Source organism: Protobothrops mucrosquamatus, unplaced genomic scaffold, assembly GCF_001527695.2.
Source record: "Protobothrops mucrosquamatus isolate PMUCROS unplaced genomic scaffold, P.Mucros_1.0 scaffold7, whole genome shotgun sequence".
Taxonomy (NCBI): domain Eukaryota; kingdom Metazoa; phylum Chordata; class Lepidosauria; order Squamata; family Viperidae; genus Protobothrops; species Protobothrops mucrosquamatus.
The window spans coordinates 1180045-1196310 of NW_015386394.1; the positions used below are offsets into that span (position 1 = coordinate 1180045).

At 40.3% G+C, this 16266-nt stretch overlaps 1 protein-coding gene across 2 annotated transcripts; it reads right to left on the reverse strand.

The window, feature by feature from the left end:
* Nucleotides 1–7669: 7669 nt before the first annotated feature.
* Nucleotides 7670–16013, reverse strand: CHMP2A (charged multivesicular body protein 2A). Of its 2 annotated transcripts, XM_015810158.1 has the most exons (7): nt 15963–16013; nt 15246–15285; nt 12711–12907; nt 12439–12618; nt 10281–10411; nt 9972–10033; nt 7670–8119 (listed from the first exon to the last, which is right to left on the reverse strand). In XM_015810158.1, exons 3-7 carry the CDS (start codon nt 12876–12878, stop codon nt 7998–8000), a joined length of 663 nt encoding a protein of 220 aa, XP_015665644.1. In that variant the 5' UTR covers nt 12879–12907; nt 15246–15285; nt 15963–16013; the 3' UTR covers nt 7670–7997. The 2 variants fall into 2 exon arrangements, with proteins under 2 accessions (XP_015665644.1, XP_015665645.1); XM_015810159.1 differs by lacking the exon at nt 15246–15285.
* Nucleotides 16014–16266: the final 253 nt, after the last annotated feature.

Genomic DNA, 16266 nt, shown 5'->3' on the forward strand with positions numbered 1-16266 from the left:
TCTTGTATGGATTACTCTAATTTGCTTTTCCTGAAGTATCTTTGAAGACGACACAGAAACATTCAACTGCCTTAAAATACAGCATCCAGTGTGATTGTAACAAGAATGATCTTGTAGCAGCTTCATTACAAGAACTGCATTAGCTACTATTTTGTTTTCAAATGCAAGTCAAAGCACTATGTAGAAAGTCCTATATGGCTCAGGACCTGTGAGAATTTTTATTTCAGACAAATTCTGCCTATCCAACTTGAGAAACAGAGAATGCCTGTTGAAGGTCTCCAGAAAGAATGCCAGAGAAGGCTCAGAAACAGGCATTATCTGTAGTTCTTCTCCTCTGAATAGCTTCTACAAATCAAGGATGATGTCTTCTTCACAGCCTGTCAATAATTTGTGAAGACCTGCTATTCTGGAAGCTATTGGGATCAACAGTTGACTGACCAGATTACCACCTGAACCTGATATATGGGCTGAGAGAGTAATTGGCCCAAAGTCACTCAATCAACTTTCATACCTAAGGTGGGACTAAAACTCAGAGTCTCTTACTTTCTAGTCTGGAGCCTTAACCACTAGACCAGAGGTAGGCAACCTTGGCTCTTTTATGACTCATGGACTTCAACTCCCAGAATTCCTGAAAATTCTGAGAGTTGAAGTCCACGAGTCATAAAAGAGCCAAGGTTGCCTACCCCTGCACTAGACCAAACTGGCTTTCAGATATGTAGAATGAATGGTAGCATAATATATTGCAATGCCATTCCAGATTATTTCATTTTTATGCATTATATTGTTTGCATATTTATGTATTTATTTATTTGTTTGTTTGTTTCTACATACACTTATACGTCTGCCCAATTCACACAAGGTAACCCTGGATGACATCATTAAAATCTTGAAATAGCCTTTCCTGTGACATGTAGTCTTTTTTAAGATTGAAGCAGCTTTATACAATACATAAATAAAAATAAATTTAATCCTAGGCAAATAGACATCTTTATTAACCCTATTGCCTGGGTTCAAGAGATTCACAAACTAAATTTTTAGTCTTACCATGTTGTGTGAATTAGACCAGAGGCCCCCAACCTTTTGGGCACCAGGGATCGGTTCCGTGGAGAGAGTTTTTTCCGCAGACCGGCGGGTGCATGGTTTTGTGTGCTGCCTGCATCCCACAGATGGGGCTTTTCTTGTTTGTGCGGCCCAGTTGCTGGCATGCTGCGACCCGGTACTGGTCCATGGACCAGGGTTTGGGGACTCCTGAATTAGACTATGTACAGTGCTAGTGGTGGGAAACAGTTAGGTTATAAATTGGAAATATGTGTTGGATGAGTAATCCCATTCTCAGAACCTGGATGTCTTCCTGGTATTTATTATCCCAACTAATATAGAGGTTCTGAGTAATAGTTTTGGAGTATAAAACAATATTCAAGCTGAATAGATCATCTTGTATAAGGTGCTAAATCAGAATGAGATCTTGGGTTTGGTATTACAGTATGTCATGCAAGTCCAACCATAGTGTTTTATTAAGTGTTGTTTATGCCTGAATCCAGCCAAAAGTGATTTATTCAACAAACTAAGATTGACAACACACAAGCCCAGCCCAGCCCATGTGAACTTCATTGGCTTCTGTCTGCTTCTCCTTCAGCCATTTGCCCATTCACACCATAAATTACCTACTTTGTTATGATGGTCATGTGGGAAAAGGCAGCCCAATACCTGCAGGACATTGGGAGCAAGACATCTGAATTATGACCACATTGTTTAAAAATGGCGGTGAATGGAATAACATTCTAGATTCCAACTGCAACTCTGAGGCTTTTTTATTTGAGATGCATCCAACCATTGCTAAGTTAGAAAAATGGCAGGCATGAGGAATGAGAAGCCCAGGGAGAGGCAGAGAAAATAGCAGGGCTCAGATGGACTGGAATCAAGCCTGAGGCACTGTTGTAGAGCCAGAAAGTAAGAATGTAGTCAGTCCCAAAAGCAACACAAGAGTTTTGCTGCACAATACAGTATGTGGCTCAGTGCTTCCATCACCACAAATAACCTCGTGTCCAGACAGAAGATGGCTATTTGTTATGGCCTACCTACCTTCCTTTTTTTTTGTTTTCAGAATATAAAACTCTACTCCAATAATTTAAACCAGGCTAAGAAGCTGATACTGGGCAAACATTTTGAAAACAGAAGTTTGCAATACTATGAGACTCAAAGCCCAAAACATTTAAAAAGCAAAAAATTGCCTAATCCTCTTTCAAGTTATTTTTTTTTCTTTCCTTTTCTTTCCCCCGATTTTTTTTCCTATCTAGGTAATACAGAATTTATTTTTCAACATTTCATCTATTATATAATAGGTCTTTTCCTCAAAATTAATCTTTTTATATAATATATAGTTTATACATAATATCACGTATGGATAATTTAAAAACTTTTATCTTCAATCATACGTTTTCAAAAAAAAATTAAAAATTCACTTAAAAAAAATTAGGTGGCCTGCCCCTAAATGTGGGTCTGAATTTTCTCAGTGTCCACTGAATAATACTGGCTTACTATTGGAAAGTAAAGTCAAAGTGGAAGAGAACCTAAGTACATAAGGACACAGCTGGCTGGAACCCTGAAGTGGAATGTTCAACTCTCACAATTTCTTGTTGCAACTCCCACTTGTATTCTTCCCACATCCTCAAAAATTAAAACAGTTCTGGAAAAAAAGTAAGCTCAAATGGTGCTTAGGAAAAAAAAAACAGGTCAGAGGGATCAAGTTCAAAAGTAGGTAAATAAAATTGTGCCCTGATGAATTGAGACTGTGTAAAACTAAGAAAACATGGTTATTTGAAGTAGATGAAAGAAAGTGAAATCACTTCAACTAATCCTGTTAATCATCTACCTCTAAAATATTCAAGTTGTATAAGGGCAGGGAATGAATTCTGCAGTCTTTTGCTTCTGCTCTTTTACACACAAAAACCAGTAGTTGAAGTTTTTCCTGGCATGGAGACATTATCTATGTTCATATTTAACCATAGCTTACTCCATTTACTGAAATTTCTGATCCATGAAGCAACCAGCAAACACACTTGGTCTGAGTTCTCACAGCTGATAGACTAACATGATGTTCACTGTTCTATATTAACTAAATAGTCCTTGACTTGAGACTGATTGCTTGGTGACCATTTGAAGTCATAATGGACCCACCAAAAGCTATTTATGACCTGATAGCCGCAAGTGCACACACGTGCATGCGCGCGCACAGGGTCCCAGGATTGCATTTGGGGCACTTGATAATTCAGTCACCTTCATGGCTGTTTGCAATGTCCCATGATCACACAACTGAATATTTTGGGTTTTTTGCTGATTTTTGGCATGTACTTCCAGTTTCCAGTATAAAACACCCATTGGGTAAAACTGATTCACTTAACGTCCATAAAATTTGCTTAATGACTGCAGCATTCATTTAGCAGCAAACAATATCATATAATAGGGTCCGGGTACATGGTGACCCACATAATGACCACAGAAACTTCGAATCATAATTCCAGGCTCAATTACAATTGTTATGTTGAGGACTATCTGTAAGATCATCCAATCAATAGGCACCTTTGCTCTTTACAGCAATGGATAGGAAAAGATAGGATCCTCCAGGACAGCCTTCATATCCTAGACATCTTCTAGATCAGTGTTTTTAAACTTGGCAACTTTTAAGATGGACGTCAATTCCCAGAATGTGATTTAAATAATGAAAATTGGCATTTGACTTGGCCTCATCCTTTTTATATTAAAAAAAATATGTCTCTTTGTATCTCCAGCTTGCTGCCAAAGTACAACCTACAACAAATACGAAAATTATGTTCCCTAATGTAGAGCCACATACGATCTGAGTTCTGGTATTGCGCAATCAGTTTCAGTCCCGTTTCACAGAAGAAATCCCCAAGGGTTCTAAAGGCTTTTCACTTCTTCTAAATGGACTGGACCTCTGAACCAGTCCAAAAGCTTCAAGTTGTAAATAAAATGATATACATTCCTCTCTCCTGCAATGGACATAATTACCAACCTAAAAACCAAAATATAACCCATCCTCTCCTGTTGTTTCAGTTCAAATGTGATTCTTCCCACTACAGGACACAACTACTCACCCATATGGGTTATTGATGAATGTGAAAAACGATGAAACAGTGGACTGGTGCATTTATTTTTTAAAAAACCAAAATCAAAGATTTAGCAGAAAAATAAGTACTTCAGGAAAGGAAGAAAAATATTTTTTTTTAAAAATGTTAAGTTTCAAATTGAAGACATTCTATATATAAATCAAGAACTATAATCCTTATGTCACTGAGCAAGACCTGCAACAGGAGCAGAACAGATCTTGGGAAAATGCAATAAAAATTTCATTATTTTAAAGTGGGCACTTGTGCTTGCCTTGGGGTAAGGCAGGAGTAGGCAATCTTGGCTCTTTTATGACTCGTGGACTTCAACTCCCAGAAATCCTGAGCCAGCTGGCTCAGGAATTCTGGGAGTTGAAGTCCACAAGTCATAAAAGAGCCAAGGTTGCCTACCCCTGGGGTAAGGGAAGCTACCAAGTCACTACCCTCACTGTGCGTGTGGCAGGAGAATTGCAGGGAGAGCTTCAAGATCTCCAGGTTTCTGAGCTGTTGTTCAACTGTAAGAGAAACTAGCAATATTGTTATCATTTCTTCACCACTTCTTTACCTTTGCAGTGTTAAAGAAAAGGGAAAAGAGGCATGCAAGGAGCTGCTGGAGACATATCATTCCTGCTTGCGGGCACTGGGCATAGATCACCCGGATTTAAAAAACAGTCCCTAGGTGAGTGTCCCTATATTGCTTAGACTGCAGGGGTAAAAGGATTGGTGCAGGGGTAGTCAACCTTGGTTCTTTTATGACTCGTGGACTTCAACTCCCAGAATTCCTGAGCCAGCATGGCTGGCTCAGGAATTCTGGGAGTTGAAGTCCACGAGTCATAAAAGAGCCAAGGTTGACTACCCCTGGATTGGTGGCAGCGTTAAGTGGGAACATGGCAAATTGCAATAGAGATTGACTGGTTTATGGGGCACTCAGTCAGAAAAAGGGAGTGTGCAGCAATTATGTTACGTTGGAGGAAAGGATTTCACTTTTTTCATTTTATTTAAAGGACAAAAGGCATGTAGAAGTGTAGCAGTTACTACAACAAAACTTTATCCCTTGACTTCATTTTTTAAATGCAGGCTTCCATGATATCAGGGTGCTTAACAGGGAAAACAATTTATAGAATGGTGAGGAATATCAAGAATGTGGGATGAATGACAATCCCACCTTATCCCATTTCTGTTAGAAAGGAGTTTCTGAAGATAAACAGTATTGCCACTAGTGGGGAGGTCTGAACACAGGAACCTTGCTTGACTCCACACATACTTTCTACACAGGAAAATAAAAAGACAGGCAAAAGCTTCATCAAGTAGATTTTTGCAAGACAGTGTATATTAAAGACATATGTCTCCTGCAAGAGAAAACATTAGCAACCCTTAATCCAAACTCAGATACTGACACAGAAGCCCCCCAAAACTACAGGAGGAAATAGTTTTCCTAAATAATTTGGCTGTCAAATACAATTGCTGTATCTACATGTACTATGTGATGGCCCAATTTGGACAACACTGAAATCAATGGTTGAGTTCCCACCATATACTGATTACACTGATATACTGATTACAAGCCAGCAAACTCCATTTTATCCTGGTTTGTGGTATGAATCCAATTGTTTGCTAGCAGCTGTCCCCCTACCCCTTTGCCAGGAAAGTTATGGCTTAGCCCAAGGGAAGAAGCATTACATCCCACAGCAGTGGGAAGACACACCTAAACTTCTCTATTTATTTTCTCCTTTATTATTTTTACAGCCTCCAAATCACTGGGACACCCCAGCCAGCCATGTTTCCTTTCCCATAGGGACCCCGGAGTGCTCAACCAACAGAAAGCTCAGCACTGATGCAATATTCTCAGAAGGCACTGCAACAGGAGTTCCCAACTTCAATAAAGCCCCTGCATTTTATTCTGACTGGACATGTTAAATTACTGAGTCGTTGTTCTTTATTCAGTTGGAAGTCTTCTGATTTTCCATTAATGGCATAATGTTCCCAGATTTTGGGGACCCCCACCTTTGCCATATTTGCTTTGTGCAGCAGCACTTAAGGAAAAATAAACCTGCAGAAGAGCTTTACATCAAACAACCTACCGGACCCATCCCATGATCGGGCATCCTTCAGTACCACCACTTCCACCATCCCCGGGACACCCTGGATACTTTGCTTCCAAACAATTCAGATCTCAGATGATATTCCACCTTGGATCCTGGGAATCAGAAGCACCCCTCCTCCAAAAAATAATAATTAAAAATAAAGACAAGGAAAAAGAAAATCAGCCTCCTTGGATCATTTGCAGAAAGTCAACATATATCAGCTGAACAAAAACGGAAGAGATCCCAGAAATTCCTCCTTCCCGTTTTCTGTCTAGAATGAAGCTAGGTTGGGAATCATCTATACAACCCAGGGCACATATAGTAGGCTCGGCAGGCCTCACAAATTCCCTTCATCTCCTGGAGCTCTTCAACTCAGCCCCAACTCCATCTGAACAATTCCCTGGCACAACTGTGTATACACCTTTCTTTTGGATTCTAGTATTGCAAAGCATTCCTGCTAGATCAGCCAAATAGCCTCTCATCCAGCATCCCTGATTCCACAGGAGGCACTCAGGTATCCTGTGGCACGCCCACAGGCTGGACTCAAGGGAAGCCTTCCTCTCTTTCAGCCTTTTTCTACCCCTGATGTCTCCGTACAGCAATCGGGATTGCTGGATTTAACATCCAAAGTTATAGAGGACAAGCAAATTCCTTTGCAATGAAGGTCAAAACCAGGGGTAGTCAACCTTGGCTCTTTTATGACTCGTGGACTTCAATTCCCAGAATTCCTGAGCCAGCTTAGCTGATATATTCTGGGAGTTGAAGTCCACGAGTCATAAAAGAGCCAAGGTTGACTACCCCTGGTCAAAACTATCACTTTATTCCTGCTGAAATGAATCTCACAGCTTAATTTTGCACTATTCAAGTAGGTATTTCCTTAGTGCTCTCTGCTCCAAACCAAATTTGTAGGAGTCTTCCCTTTTGCTTTAACCCACCTATCCTGCCTACAACTCACTGAGCCCATATTTTCAAACATATGTAGAGTAAGAAGACACTTACAATGGTCTTTATATACTCCCAGATGCAAAAGAAAACATCTAGAACCAAGGCAGTCTACCTAAATATCTCACATAAAACATGCCCTGCTCCAAAAGTCACCAACTGCACAAAGGGAGACCAATATGCAGTGTAGGACATTTAGGACTACAGTGGTCAGGGGCCAGTTTCATTTTGTTCCATTTCAAGTGCAACAGCAGATGCCAGAGGAACTCTCAGTACGAACTACAACCTTTATTACAAGTGACAAAGAATTGCAATGTGGAGGCCAGCCAGCCTGCCTACCTGCTTGCCTCCAGGGGTAGTGTTTTATATAAAGCTTTAATGGGAAAAGTCATAAAGTCCTTGGCCACTTCTCTATGGCCGGGATATCAGCCAAGGTACCCCATTGTTCCTCTCCTCACCTTGCCATCATCATTAAAAGAACACGGTATTGAGTAGGGAATGTCACCCACTCTTGCCCTCCCCCCCCCCCGAAGGAAACCTCCTTTAGATCCCAAGCTATCCAGCCTCATGGAAATGGAGGCGTTTTCATGATAGGGAAAAAAGAAAAGAAATTGCTGTATAATTTTGCCAAGTGATGCTGAAAGTCCTTTCAAATCAAAGGGGAATATAAAAGCACCACATAGCTTGGTTTAACCCTTCTTTCCCCCCACTTATGCCCCCACGGTCAACCTCACACAAGCTTGCGAAGCTAGGACTCCCTGCCACAGCAGAGTTGTAATCCTAACACCAGGAGTGGCTGAAGAGCCACCCAAGCTAAGGGAGGGCAAGGGAGCTGGGCACTGCTCTTCTAGTCTCGCCGTAGATTTTTTAACCGCTCCTCCAAATCAGCATCTGCGTCGGCGAGGGCTGCTGAGGCTTCAGCTTTCTTTCCTCCTGCCACGCTCAGAGAACCACCAGTGGAAGGCAAATCTGCAAGGAAGAGAGTGAAATCTGCAACAACCCAATAACACCATTTTCCCATCCATTCCCAGTTCTCTCTGCCCAAGACTGTGGCATCAGGATTACTGTATATACGGAGTTCATGCATCATACTTATCATGGTTAGGTTAACTAGGGCAAAATGGGCAAAGTTTCACATATCACATTATGTCTTTAACCCTAGCATTAATCACACTTATGGATGACCTCTGGCAAGAGCAAGACGAAAATGGTGCATCTTTGCTTCCCCCTTATCTCTCAGCAGCCTTTGATATTGATTATTTATTTTGGTGCTAAGGAATGGAAACAGGGGCACGGTGTTGTGCTAATTTTCCTTCCAGAGACCAGTTCCAAAAAGAATTCATGAGTGGGGAAAAGTCTAGCTTAACACTCTCCCTACTCCTGTTTTAACAACTAAACAAAGTGCTGGATGAGATAATTCAGCAATATGGGATAAGGTGTCATCAGTATTCTAGTGATACCCAGCTTTATATCTCCATTCCTGGGCAACCAAGTGATCCTGGGGGAGGTCCTGTATCAGTGTCAAGAGGGTGTAGGGTTCTGAATGGGGAAGAACAGGCTTCAGCTCCTAGCAAGACTAGGATTTTAGGGCTTCCTGGATCCAATGTTTTTCCAGCTTTGGTTCTGGATGGGTGGCAGTACCTCAAACAGAAGTAGTAAGAAATCAGGACATCCTTTTAGATTCATATCTCCAATTCAAGGAGCAGGTGGCAGCCTTTGTAAAAATTTATTTAATGCACCAAGTGTGCCCTTTCCTGAACCAGGAGGTTCTCTCACAGTCATGCCTTGGCTCACCTCCCAAACAGACTAAAATAAAGCTTGAAAACCTTCAAGCAGAATTGCTTCTTGTTGTTCTGAACAGATCAAGGGGCAATGCATTTTACTTATGACTTTTTGCACACATTAGAACTAACCCAAAAGCTCATTTTCCTGCTCTACCTGGACAAGCTGATTAATCCAAGGAAGTAGGATGGAAAGTCCAGAACCTATAAGACCGGACTGGACTTTGCATGCATGGACCAAGGCAGAACCCCATAGCACCATCATTTGAATTGGAAGAAGTGAGGGAAGACTGTCAATTTTTAAAATAAATCTCTATATATATACTTTCGGTGTCTTCTTTCTACACAGATACCAACCTATTTTATTCTGGGTTTTTTGAGTAAAGCAATCAGGACCATATTTTCTAAAAATAATTTCACAATTAAGAAATGACATTCATTTCAAAGGGGACCAATGCATTCCTCAAGTGTTTCCATTTAACTTCAGTTAAAATTGCATTAATTAGGGTAAATTTCTGAAGTTGTACTATTATGGTGACTAGGGAGTTACAGTGCACAAAGTTTAAGAGCCCTAGGCTTACTGACATCATTACCACTCACAATGTATTTTTAATCTTTGTTGAAATACCTGTTTTTAAAGGTGTATTGGAACACCATTAACTGTTGAATGTTTTTCTGTTATTTTTGTTTGTCTGTATAGAGTGACCACATCCCATCTTGTTTTAGGTCTATTGGATTTTATGATAATATATTATGAGCCAGCCAGAGTCAATTGGATAGAAATAATGATTTTTATCCATCTGGGATTTACAAGAATTATATGAGTTTTGGTCTCTTTCTTTCTTTCTTTCTTATTTATTTATTCATTTATTCATTTATTCATTCATTTATTTATTTATTTATTTATTTATTTATTTATTTATTTATTTATTTATTTATTCAGTCATTCAATTTCTAGGGCTACTGAATCACAAAGGGGATCAAGTGTCTCTTCTCTTGCTGTACTTCTTTCTTAATTTTCATTTCATGCAAATACTTACTTGACAGCTCATCGGTCAGTGTCAGACCTAGCTCATCCAACACCTGGGAGACAACAGCATCACTGTGAATGGAAAGCAAGAACATGAAATGCACTTGTTTGCATGGCTAATCCATCACTTCCCTTAACTGAATCTCAATTCTTTCCTCAACTTCAGGTTGAATTAACAGGCTTGGCTTTACTGTGTATAGATCTGGATTTCAGGGACGGATTTGAAGGTCAAAAAGCTATCACTTGCCACCACTTAGATGCCAAACTTTCTCTTCAGCATGAAACCTTTATGAGCTTTCCTGTCTCTAATGCTAATTACCTTTCCTCCTCATCCTCTTCATCTCCCATTGCATCATCAATAGCATCATTCATCATCTCTTCCTTCATTTCCATGATCTCTGACTGCTTTTCAAACTCCATCATGATCTTCTGAATCTGAGGCAACTTGAGCTAAAAGAAGGCAAGGAGTAACACTGTTACAAAATCTCAGAAAAGGAAATAAACCATCACTTGCTTTTCACCTTTTGGAAAGGAAGGGAATATTTTATTTATTTAGCAAATTTATATCATTGCCAATCTCACAAAAAGTGACTGTAGGAGGCTTACAAGCAAAAAAGTTAAAACCACACCTGAAATTTAAAAAAAACAGACATAAATAACAAAGGTAAAACAAAACTATAAAAGACCTCCAAGAGAACAGGAGGACAATCATCATTTGGCCTCATTCACCATTGTACAGGCTCACCATAGAACCTCAGGGTTGATGAAAGAACCACCTTTTCAAAACTTCCTGGAAGATTAACAGAGATGAGGCTAATTTCACCTCATAGGAAGTGATGTTACAAAGAGCAAATGCTGAAGCAAAAAAGGCATGTGTCCTAGGTCCTGTCAGATGGAACTTGATAGCAGATGAGACCCATTTCTGCTGGACCTGATGGGATGGACAGATGAGATTGAGACAATCCCTTAAATAACCTGATCCTGTGCCATGTAGGCATTTAAAGGTCAAAAACGGCACCCTGAATTGCACCCAGAAGCAGATTACACTCTGTTCCATGACCCATCCTAGATATCGACATTAACAGTCCACACAGCTGCATTCTGCACCAAATAAAGCTTTCAGATGCTCTTCAAGGTCAGCTGCATGTAGACTGCATTACAGAAAACAGTCCTGGAGGTGATCAAGAATGAGCAACAATGAGTGGAGTAACATCACTAGAGTAGCAGATTACTGTTACTAAGAGGTTGAATGTTCATTTAAAAAAAATTAATTGACCAAGTGATAGTTGAGAATAATTCCGGACAGATTGCATCCAATCTGGAGAATCCTGCTGGAAAAACAATTCGACGGTAAGGTGAAAAAAGTATCTGTAAACTTGTTATGATACCTTAAGTGGCACATTTTCTGAATTAGTCAATTTAAAATGCTTTTGTGCTACATTTTCTGCCTAGTCTCCATTGTCTAGTTCTTCCCATTAAGCCAGACATGTCAAACTCGCGATGTCACGTGACGTCACGCGACGTATCGGGACTGTTTTGCCATTGCCAGCAATGGGGTGGGTGTGGCTTCTGCATGACGCATCTGGCCCGCAGACGGGCAGTTTGACACCCCTGCATTAAGCAGTTCCAATTTCATTCCCTTTCTGAAAAACAAACAAAACAGATTTTACAGGTAATCCTCATTTAGCAACCATAACTGGAATCAACAACTCAGTGGTTACGTGAAGTGATCACTAATAAAACCACCACTGTACTTATGACCTCATTTTCACATTCCTTTGTTTTATAGACCTGCAAAGATTGTAAATGAGAGGACTGCAAAATTATTTCTTCATCAGTCTGCAAATGGTCACTAAAATGAGGCGGTTGCTAAACAAGGACTACATGTAATATCTATTTAACAACCCACATATACTATTAAAAGAAATAGCAGTGCTCCAATATCTCAGGGATTGCCACAAAGAAGAGGGAGTCAAGCTATTCTCCAAAGCACCGGAAGGCAGGACAAGAACCAACAGATGGAAACTAATCAAGGAGAGAAGCAACCTAGAACTAAGGAGAAACTTCCTGACAGTTAGAACAGTTAACAAGTGGAACATCCTGCCTCCAGAAGCTATGAATGCTCCAACACTGGAAGTTTTTAAGAAGAGACTGGACAGCCATTTGTCCGAAATGATATAGGGTTTCCTGCCTGAGCAGGGGGTTGGACTAGAAGACCTCCAAGATCCCTTTCAACTCTGTTACTCTATTCTAACAACAAAATAGCTTTTAGAAAGCTGCCTTTTATTAAGTCAAATTATTTGGATTTCTAGTTCCAGATGCCTAATCTGTCGTTGGTTCTCTGGAATTTTAGGCAGATTGATTTAAAGTGGGAGCTTCTGAATGCAATCAGATGCTTGATCAGTGAGCATGGTATAGATTCAAAAGGAGCAGTTTAAAAGAGTTTCTGCAGCTTAACTAGTATGCAGCTTACCCACCTGTCTGTTCATGGTAGCCATGGCTTTGGTGACACCTTTCATTGCCTGAGCCATGGAGTTGTTCGATTTGAGTGTCTGTATCTTAAGGGACACTGCCTGGATGTTAGCCCGCATCAGGATGAATTTCTTGACATAGCGCCTTGTTCGCACCAGATCTTTAGCCATGATTTTCACAGCATCCTGAGATGGAAGAACCAGGTTAGAAAGCAGATACACAGATTTTCTTCTGGTGACTTTCAAAAACCATATTTGTCCTTTCTTTCCAAACTCACCATCTGTCCTTGCTTAGCCATTTTCTTGATGTCAGCAATGATCTTTTTCTCCTGGGTCTCCAGCTTCTGCCGCTCACGGTCTAATTCTCGCATGGCACGGTTCAGAGCCCGCTGATTTTGCCGTAGCATCTCCTCTGGGGTCTTCCGGCGCCCAAACAGTAGATCCATCCTGACAGAAAACGAGTCAGCCTACAAGTCTTGAGAAAACGGAAGATGCGGAAACATAGGAGCAAAGTATCTTCGTATTAAAAATTACAAGAATATTTGGCCAATACATCAAGAAACTCTAATTTATTAAAATATATAGTCATCGACCAAAGAAACCCCCAATCAGATTACTAAAATTACAATTAGAGTTTCATGATAAATACACTACATTTCAGAATGGGAACAACCTAGAACAGAGATTTCCAACCTTTCTCGGTTGGCAGAGGGAAAGGGAGAGGGAAGCATTTTACGCATACACGCGTGCGCACACACAAACAGGGCCGTGAGCACGTGCGATGCAAACAGGGCAGTGCTAGCACTCACGTGACACTAGCACTGCCCCATTTTCACCATGCAGCACCCTGTTTTCATCACACAGTGCCCCATTTGCATAGCCGCATCGGCACTAGTGTGAGTGGGAGCACATGCACACACGTGCGCACGCTGGCCAGCCTATTTCGCAGCCCGTTAGCCAACATTCACTGTTCTGGGAGACAAACAATTCTCTCTCTGTGTGTTAGTTCTATCATTTCGCAGCAAGCTTAAGCCAGGTTTTTGCTGCAGTTTTTATATAAACTTTTCTTATTGCCCTAACTATGTATCAAAAACTCAACAGAACTACAAAAAAAGCCTCTGTTCACTCTTCAAAACCTTGTGTTGTGTTGTATTACATTGTATGAATTATGTGAAATTGTATTTTATTATATTGCTCTACCTCAATGGCTCTCAATCTTTTCTTCACCACAGATCCCCTTTAAATACCTTTTGTGGCCATGGACCAGGCATGTCACTCATGATGTCACGTGACGTCGCACGACGTATCGCAACTTTTTCCCTATTGCCGGCTAACTCAACCAGCCTTATCCAGTTATCAAATATTTTGAAATGCACTCTTATTTAGAGAACCTACACTTCTGAAGGTAGATCCCTCTGTGGCAATGGGTCATTAACCCATATCAATGCCATCTCCAACACACAATCTGAATATGTGGTATACTTACTGATAGTTATGTCAAGAGAAATAAAAAAAATATGGCAGAGCAAAAACCTACTTATTTACAAGCAAAAAATAAAAATGCAACCCTTCTCTAAGAAACAAAACAACATTTGCTCTTTCAGACATCTTTTCTCAACCCAGACACCCTCCAGAGATATGAACATGTTAGATGGGAATTCTTGGTGGTAAAGTCCTCTCATCTATATTTAGACTGGGCAAGGACCAAACTACCTATAATCTATTATATCTCTATATAAGTAATTTTTTATTAGTCTTTACATAAGGGACACAGTTAATATTAAGATGAAGCTTTAGCACTAAAACTAAGCTTTATTATCACTGCTGGATCTCATATAACCAGATCTCTTGGTTCTACCCTTTGTCACACTTTTGTACTTTTCCCAAATGGCCCCTACATGTATTAGACTCAAGCTTAGAACAGAGCCATTCTAATGAAAGGATGGAACAATACAAATGGGCTTGTATTTTTAATGACTCTCATTGAGTTCTAAAAATCAGGAGTCACAATCTTGGAAATATTTAGAACCTGCCTGTCATAAATTAGATAGCATTAGATAGGGATTAAGGGGCTCAATGGCAGAGCTAAATAATGTAAATATATGCACCTATCAAAAATATATTTCCTTCTTATACAGAAATATATTTAATCTACAATTATCTACATAAAGGTTTTGGGTTAAGAGAGATATAACCCTCATGACGGGAAACCTCAGGTGTTCTAATATTACTGAAGTATCTCCCAGCATCAGTAGTCAATAGGAGAGCTAGAAAAGGGATTCACTTATTAATGAGAGAGTTGTTAAGCAACTTTCAGCTGGTTACATCTTTGTCATACAGACTATCCATCCGAATAAGAGGGATACAATGACAAGCAGTCTTGTCATAGTATTGATAGTTACTAAAGATTGTGACCTGCCAACCATACAGTCTGGAAATCCTCAAATCTTTCAATCATCTTCAGAAACTGTCTAACAAAAAATTGTTTCCCATTCAACCCTTTTTTATTTATAAGGACAGATTAAAGAAATTAAATTTGCACTATGTTAAATAACTTTAAATGAAATGATTTGAAAGGATGGTCTGCCTGATATTTAGAGTTTGGTTTAACTGATGGTACCATCATTTACACATCAATAGGATAAACATCAGCTAATCCACCGTAGATAAAGCAAAGAATTAAAAAGAGAATCAAGCCAAATAAAATAAAATCAATTTCTCTTTGGACCAAAACAAGTTTAAACATAAAGTCACAATGAAGCCCCCTTAGTTAAGAAGCTTTTGAGTACAAAAATTCAGCGATGTTACTTTACCTTAACAGACTGTGGATTTATTTTTCAAAGGCAGTAGGGTCTGAATGAAATATAAATTTAATAATTACAGCAAATTAGAGTATTGAAAAAAACATAATTCCTTACCCAAATGTTAGCATACACATTCAATACATTATTCCAATCAAATACAAATGGAAACCTTTACAGTACTCTTCCAGAACTTGCCACCACTCCAGATGTGCTCTCCCCCCTCCATCAGTGGAGATGATACAAGTGGTAGTCCGTCACAGCTGAAGGACAGACTAGATGAGCTTACTTTATAGCACGGCAAAAAAGGACAAACAATATAAAACGAAGAGGCTTGCTCTGTCCAAGGCAAAGTCGCCTAGATCAGGGGTAGGCAATCTTGGCTCTTTTATGACTCGTGGACTTCAACTCCCAGAATTCCTGAACCAGCCGGCTCAGGAATTCTGGGAGTTGAAGTCCACGAGTCATAAAAGAGCCAAGGTTGCCTACCCCTGGCCTAGATGATGTACCCGACGCAGGTCTGTGCCTGTGGGGCGCTGCGGGTGGGCGCTGGGAATACTAGCAAGGGGGAAAGCGCAAACACAATTCCAAATAGACATAATTTTCTTAGTCTAACAACAAACAAAGGAGAATACGATGGAAAAGAGGGGGAAAGGCAGAAAAGGACTCCCCCCCCCAACAATAAAAGCTTCCGAGACCTCGCTCCGACACCCCCCCCCAACAATTTACCGAGCAGCCGCCTAACTCCGTCGTTTCACCTCGATATTTCCTCTACGCTCTTCTTCCGCCTCAGCCCACTGACGTCACGGGAGTGGCATTTTAGCGTCATAGTCACGCGGGTGGAGAAACCCGAAGGCCTCCCTGATTTGCTCAGATAATAGGAGGCGGGCCTCAACCGGAAATTAGATACAGAGACAGAAGGAGGGGAAAGAAACGGTAGGAGATGAAAGTCTTGTCTGCACGTCTTGGTACTTCCAGGAAATTTTAGGTGACAACTGTGTTAGAGATCTAACAAAAGTATAGAGAGACTCTT